The sequence below is a fragment of the Pantherophis guttatus genome, chromosome 10 (assembly GCF_059756535.1).
Source record: "Pantherophis guttatus breed Tessera chromosome 10, ASM5975653v1, whole genome shotgun sequence".
In the NCBI taxonomy this organism is placed as follows: Eukaryota; Metazoa; Chordata; class Lepidosauria; order Squamata; family Colubridae; genus Pantherophis; species Pantherophis guttatus.
The window spans coordinates 5,952,353-5,959,807 of NC_142072.1; the positions used below are offsets into that span (position 1 = coordinate 5,952,353).

Below are 7,455 nucleotides of genomic sequence, written 5' to 3' on the forward strand. Positions count from 1 at the left end.
TTGTCAGAAATGGTGTAGGATCTTCTGCTTGAGCTCTGGCACGCATGCGTGCACTGGCCATCTGATTTTCCGGCCTTCTGGGCCCATTGGAAGTTGGCAAATGGGCCATTTCCGACCTCCGGAGGGCCTCTGGGGGGTGGGGGTTGGGGAAGGTTGTTTTCACCCTCCCCAGGCTGCTAGAAAGTCTCTGGAGCCTGGGGAGGGCAAAAAAGCAGGCCTACCAGGCCCCTTGTGCCATCGAGTGCCAAAAGCAGGAAGGATACGGTGGGGGGGTGGGTGCGTATAGAATTATGGGTGTGAGCACGCACATGCACGACCCCCCCGCTCCCTCCATTTTGTGGGGTGGATAGAATTATGGGTGTGGGCAGGCACGTGCGTGACCCCCCCGTGCTCCCCCCATTTTTGGCACGTGATGGCAAAAAAGTTAGCCATCACTGACCTATAAGGTCCCTTCCAACTCTGTCAATCTGAACCGAATCAAGAATGGGTGACATAGAGGAGGGAATGACCACTTTATCAAAGCTATCTTCAACTGGGTGTCCAAACACTCCTTAAGAAAATACACAGACACAAATGCTTTCAACACCACAATTTATTGTCATTATGATTTAGTGAAAATGGAATGTTTAGAGAAAAACCACGTTTCCCTCAGCTGCTAGTAGACCCAAACACAGCATTTCAACCCTCTCAGGACTGCTCCTCCATATTTTAAATTACTACCAAGCTCTCAAGAATGCTTAACCCCAAACCTCTGTTACTCTTACTACCGAAGCTCCAACCTCCTTCTCACTTTTATACATCCTGAAAGACAAAGGAAGAAGGCTATAATCTGACTACATGGAAAGAAAACTGTTGTCAAGTGATAATGGCACAGTGTTACACTCCTTCCTGGTGCTGACTACTACAAGGCCATTGGCGAATCGCATCTCTCCTTCAGGATAGGTACATACGTTTGGGGTTGCGCATCCTTGGAACCAACCCTCCTCTTTGAAAGCTCCAACTGTGGAGGAAAAAAAAGGAAGAATAAGAATCTCTTGAGACGTTATTGTGAGGATATTAGATATTAGCCACTCTTTGGGAAAATCCTTTGTACATGCTGCCTGTCACACCCCCTGGCCACGCCCACCATGGCCACGCCCTCCCAGCCGGTCATTAGGGCAGAGAACTGGGTGTTAAATTCTTTGATTCCCATCACTGTAATTAGATCTTTAACTTCAGCAGTTCGGCAATGGATGCTCTTTCGATGTTTTTGAGCCATCCTGCAGTCAATCTGCCTCTCCCTCTCCCAAATTTTTAATCTCCTCCCCCAACTTTAGCTCAGCAGACTAAAAGCATTGGGATTAACATCTGCTGCTTGCAATTATTGCAAGTTTGAATCTCACCAGGCTCAAGGTTGACTCAGCCTTCCATCCTTTCTAAAGTAGGTAAAATGAGGACCCAGATTGTGGGGGCAATAAGCTGACTTTGTATAAATATACAAAAGTATGAAGGCTATTGCGTAACGCATTGTAAGCCGCCCTGAGTCTCCGGAGAAGGGTGGCATATAAATCAAATTTAAAAAAAAAACTTTTCGGATTTTAATTATTTATTTTTGGTTACCTGGATTTTCTTCTTCTCTTTCTATCGTTTCTCTGATTTAGGGGGGGAAAAACAAAACAAAAAGATTGCACTCACATGTATTCATGGTAAAATTTACGCTGGCACAACGCGTCTCTTGGCCAAGACAGAGGATTGGCTGAGTTGGCTGGTGGGAATCTCTGTGTCTTGTGTATGATCCAAAACATACCAATCCATTGGGTTTGAGTTCATCACGGAATGGCACTGTAGGAATCAACCCAAGGTTAGCAAACTTTTTCATGGCCACCGTCCCATATTAAATCCCAAGTCCTTTCGCATTCTGGCTTCCAGGATTCCCAGCCAGGACAGGATTTGTAATCCAAGAGTCTGAAGGGAGAGCTGGACCAGGAATGAAGATGGCACGTCAATCCATCTTCTCCATCACAAATCCACCCTGAGGCATGTTCTGAAGCTCCCCTTCAGAAAAGATGTTTCCCCCCCCTCCTCTTGACCCCTTATGAGCCCTTTTGAGAGAATAGTCTGTAGGGCTCACTTCCCCTTAGGACAATCCTAGCTCTGATTGGCAACTTCAGTAATTGAAGCCACGGGTGGGTTTCAAAAATCGTCGCTACCGGTTGTGGGTGCGCGTGTGCTCACACACACGCATGATGCTTCTGCACATGTGCAGAAGCATCTGGGTGGGTGGGCGGAGTCTCCTGCCGCCACCGCTAGCGGTTCACCCAAACCGGGGCGAACCAGTAACAACTCACCACTGTTTGAAGCTCTTCTTTCTCCTCCAGTGGTTGACTGCAACTCTAGGCAGCCATTTCAACCTGGGTTGCTTGACTGCCATGTTCTCCACTGACACATAGCTGCTATTTTTATCTTATACAGGTAGTCCTCGACTTACCACGGTTCATTTAGTGACCGTTCAAAGTTATAACGGCCCTGAAAAAAGTGACCTATGACCATTTTTCACCCCTTATGACCACGGCGGCATCCTCATGGTCGCATGATTTTCATTCAGATGCTTGGCAACTGACTCACTTTTATGACAGTTGCTGTGTCCTGGGGTGGTGTGGTCCCCTTTTGCGACCTTTTGACAAGCAAAGTGAATGGGGAAGGCCAGATTCACTTAACAGCCGTGTTACTAATTCAACAACTGCAGTGATTCACTTAGCAAATGTGGCAAGAGGTGGTTAAATGGGGCAAAGGTCATGTAACAAATTTCTCACTTAGCAACGTACATTTGGGGCTCAATTGTGGCCGTAAATTGAGGACTACCCGTGGTTGACCCAACAATGTCTTGCTCAACTAATGAACTTTCATTAATTCATCGTTGTTGTTTTTTGGATTTGATTTATATACCACCCTACTCCCGAAGGACTCAGGGCGGTGAACAGCCAAACAGTAAAAATACATAGATACAAAATTTAAAAACAAAGTAAAATCGAATTAAACAATTTGGCCCAGACAGATTAAAACACCCCAATCATTTAAAAACCGATTAAAATTTGCATAATTAAAAAGAGGGAAAAGATTAGGCCAGGCCCGCCTGGTGGGATAAAAAGGTCTTAAGAGTGTGGTGGAAGGTGCACAGATCCGGGATCCTCCGTATCTCCGGGAGGAGCTTGTTCCAGATAGTAGGTGCCCCCACAGAGAAGGCCCTCCCCCTGGGGGCCGCCAGTTGACATTGTTTGGCTGATAGCACCCGGAGGAGCCCCTCTCTATGAGAGCGTACCGGCTGGTGGGAGGCTATTGGTGGTAGTAGGCGGTCCCGTAGATAACCAAATCCTAAGCCATGGAGCACTCTAAACCTTGAAGCGCACCCGGAAGACCACCGGGAGCCAGTACAGCTCGTGCAGGAGAGGTATTACATGGGAATGCCATGTCGCTCCCATTACCACCCATTTTTAAAGAAGAGATAGGATAACCATTTGTCTGAAATGGTATAGGGTTTCCTGCTTGAGCAGGGGGTTGGACTAGAAGACCTCAAAGGTCCCTTCCAACTCTGTTATTCTGTTATTCCTCACCCTCTCACCCCCTGAAGCTTGCTGCTCCATTGAAACTTGACATCTCTTTGGAGGCATGTATGGTGGTGCAGTTGCTTTCTCCTTAAAAGGTAAAATTTCCCCTCGCACATCTGTGCTAGTCGTTCCCGACTCTAGGGGACGGCGCTCATCTCATTTCAAAGCCGAAGAGCCAGCGCTGTCTGAAGACGTCTCCGTGGTCATGTGGCCAGCATGACTAAACAACAAAGGTGCACGGAGCACTGTTCCCTTCCCACCAAAGGTGGTCCCTATTTTTCTACTTGCATTTTTTTTTACGTGCTTTCAAACTGCTAGGTTGGCAGAAGCTGGGACAAGTCACGGGAGCTCCCCCTGTTACGCAGCACTAGGGATTTGAACCACTGAACTGCCGACCTTTCGATCGACAAGCTCAGCGTCTTAACCACTGAGCCACTGAGCATCTCCTTGCTTTCTCCTTAAACTGGGTCAAATTTGCTCCCCCGGCTTTCTCACTCCCTGCCCACAGTACAAATTTAAGGCTATGCAAAGAAACATTGTGTTGAGTTACTTACACAGAAGAGGCAGGTTATTGCAACCGTCTGACTGGCAACAGAAAGTGTTCGATTGAGAAAATTTTCCCTGTGCGGAGGTGACACTGTAAATGCCATCAGTACATTCCTCAGCCCTTGCACAAGACTTAGCCGTGTATTTGAGTGAAGGAGTGGCTGTGAAACAGAGAGGAAATGCTGGGATTTAGAAGGAAAAAAAATAAATAAAATAAAGGCAATGTTTAAAAAGCACCATGCTCGATTAAATATTTTATTCGAGATCCCTTGTATTAATAGATGTTGACTGGTCAAGAAGATGATATGGTTTTCCTTAATAGGAGAAAGAGCACAGAAGCAGGCATTACAAGGCACAAAATTACCCCATTGGAGATGGTTTCCTCCATTTATTTCAGGGAAGGAGGAAGAGTTAATTTTGACAGGTGAACTTCTAGAAACTATTCTGCACAGTTAAATGAACACTGCATCCCTTTCGTTCTCTTACCACTTTTCTCCCTGTGTTTTCCATGTACGATAGAGCAACAGAAAACAATATTTTTTGCCAACAGAACATTTCTAGTAAATATAACCCACTGAAATTGGCAGAATACGTTGAAGTCAATGGTGAAATCCACCTTCAAGGAAACTGACCTATTCCTTGAAGATTGAGATACTGAGTGATGGTAATATGGACTTGTCAGCTAAACTGAAAAGACATTTCACTCACTCAGAGAAATAAAGAAAGTCAAGGAAAAGCAATGTGTTTGGTCTGGATCACACTCCGTCAATGCCATGTCCTCATTTCTACATTCTCCTCCAGTGGCCAAACAGGTCTGGCATTTTAGAGATGTGACTACAGAGGAGAGAAGCAAAATGGTTATACATGTAGTGAGCCAACCAAGTTATGCAACAGTTATTTTAAACCCCTTTTTAGACTTCCAAATTAACTACCCTGTTTCCCCCAAAATAAGACATCCCCTGATAATAAGCCCAATTGGGTTTTTGAGTGCATGGCAATAAGACTAAGTGCTTATTTCAGGGTTCAAAAAAATATATGAGACAGGGTCTTATTTTCAGGAAACACAGTACACGAGACAAGAACAGTTTTTCCCCGAACACCATCACTCTGCTAAACAAATAATTCCCTCAACACTGTCAAACTATTCACTAAGTCTGCACTACTATTAATCTTCTCATCGTTCCCACCACCCATCTCCTTCCACTTATGACTATATGACTGTAACTTTGTTGCTGGTATCCTTACGATTTATATTGATATTGTTTCCTGATTGCTTATTTGTAACCTATGACTATCATTAAGTGTTGTACCTTATGATTCGTGATGAACGTATCATTTCTTTTATGTACAATGAGAGCATATGCACCAAGACAAATTCCTTGTGTGTCCAATCACACTTGGCCAATAAAGAATTCTATTCTATTCTATTCTATTCTATTCTATTCTATTCTATTCTATTCTATTCTATTCTATTCTATTCTATTCTATTCTATTCTGTTCATAACATTTTTTTCTAGGTGTGTCTCCTAAAACATTTCTACCAAACATTTGAATCTTAGAAGGTTAGAGATTGAAAAATAAGGGTATCAGAAATTAGCTCAGCTTTTAAATAGGAAACATGATCTTTCATTCAGTTCTTCAGATGAGATTCTCTCCCAAACCCTTCTTTTTATTATTGATTGAGATCGGCCTTCTAAACACGCTGAATGGGTGCCAGCATATTAAGAACCAATACAGAGTATCCTAAGACTATGAGGAAGGATTAGGTAGGTTTATAATCTATGACATTCATTTTAGTGTTTTGGTTGAAAACATTGAATTAGGAGCTGGTGCTGTGTCCCGCCGCCGGCCAGCAGAGCGGGTGGCAGACTCAGACAGTGAGGAGGTTGGGGAGGAACATGAGCCAGTCCTGGGATCTGCGGAAAGGCTCTGATGAATGCTCTGCATCAGAGGCAGAGATGGGGCCAGGGCCGTCTGACAATTGTCAGCTGCCTTCGGAGTTGGATATCAGTGGGGCAGAAGAAGAGCTGGTGACTGTTCCCGATGTGCGCATGCACAGAGCTGCCAGCGCAGACCAAGTGAAGCCAACTCTGACCTCACTTAATTCGTGCCTTAGCTCTGACCCTGTTTTCCCCTCCCCCCAAGGTGTGTCATCAGTCACATTCCCCAACAAAGCAATTTTGTGGGTTGTAGAAGTCCCTCCCTCCGGCCACTGTGGGTCTCCATGGAGATGGCCTTGACATTTGCTGGCTGGAATGTGCTTTGTTCCTCGCTGTAGCTGCGAGGCTCGATTCCCTATCCCCCTGCCTATGGCAACTCGAAAGCAGGTCAGGAATGCTTGGCGAGTCGACACAGAGAGATGAAGATGTCTGTCTATCCATGTGTCTTTATCCATGTAAGAAACCTCCCTTTACCAACTCTCTAGAATCTCAATGTTGAATAGCAATACTCACCACCTGTCAATAATACCGAGGAGATGAGGCAGAAGAAGACAACAAGAGCAGCAGCCATGGTATCTGAAGAGTGACTCCAGTGTTGTCCTGAAGCCAACAAGTGAATGCACTGAATTTTATAGTTATTGGAGCGTGGCTCCCCTGTAGGATGTTTTGGAGCAATTCCCTCCGGTGGGTGGAATGGAAGACATGAGTGATCACCAAATCCCACACAAAGTAGAGTAATAAGAACTTGCACAGTGAAATGGCGAAAGCGGCAACATCAATGGAGAACAAACAAGTTGGTTGAGGCTTGTTGGGATCATGAGAAGAGAGGACTCATTAGAAAAGACCCTGATGTTGGGAAAGACTGAAGGCAAAAGAAGGAGGTGGCAGAGGATGAGATGGTTAGATATTGTTATCAATGTAGTGAGAATGAGTTTGGGCAGACTCTTGGAGACTGTGGAGGGTGGGCAGGCCTGGCGTGGCTGTGCTCCATGGGGTCATGAAGAGTCAGACACGACTTAGTGACTGAACAACAACAATAACAACAACAACAACAAGTAGATGAAGACTGAATGTGCAAAGGCCTGCACTCATGTGGCAAATTAGCAGATATGGGAAGAAACAAGACTTCTGAATTGTGAATGATTTGGGGGAAATTGTGTCAGGCTTTCTTGGTAGATCAGATAGGAATACAATTAGATGAACTATTTCTACCTTATTGTAAAGCTACATTACCAGAATCTGAAAGTACAATTCTCCTCATCCTTTTTATACCCCAAGAGATTTGGGATTGTCTCTTCTGACTTTCTTGTCTCGTCCACTATCTATTTGCAGACTATGCTGTGTCTTATCTGACCAATCCCTTGGTAGAATCTCTTCAACCAGTT

The 7,455-nt window shown here is 44.9% G+C and overlaps 1 protein-coding gene across 1 annotated transcript; it reads right to left on the reverse strand.

Moving 5' to 3' along the window:
- Positions 1 to 589: 589 nt before the first annotated feature.
- Positions 590 to 6,692, reverse strand: LOC148112359 (phospholipase A2 inhibitor and Ly6/PLAUR domain-containing protein-like). The gene is made up of 5 exons (XM_087876455.1): positions 6,584 to 6,692; positions 4,839 to 4,964; positions 4,139 to 4,291; positions 1,675 to 1,821; positions 590 to 1,000 (listed from the first exon to the last, which is right to left on the reverse strand). Exons 1-5 carry the CDS (start codon positions 6,639 to 6,641, stop codon positions 834 to 836), a joined length of 651 nt encoding a protein of 216 aa, XP_087732581.1. The 5' UTR covers positions 6,642 to 6,692; the 3' UTR covers positions 590 to 833.
- Between the last annotated feature and the right edge of the window lie 763 nt (positions 6,693 to 7,455).

Excerpts from the sequence above, each read along its gene's own strand:
- LOC148112359 (XM_087876455.1), bottom strand. The coding sequence starts at position 6,641 with ATGGCTGCTGCTCTTGTTGTCTTCTTCTGCCTCATCTCCTCGGTATTA. Across the intron at positions 1,822-4,138 it reads CAATAACCTGCCTCTTCTGT|TGCCATTCCGTGATGAACTC; the intron begins GTAAGTAACTCA and ends TGATTCCTACAG. Across the intron at positions 1,001-1,674 it reads AAATTTTACCATGAATACAT|TTGGAGCTTTCAAAGAGGAG; the intron begins GTGAGTGCAATC and ends TTTCCTCCACAG.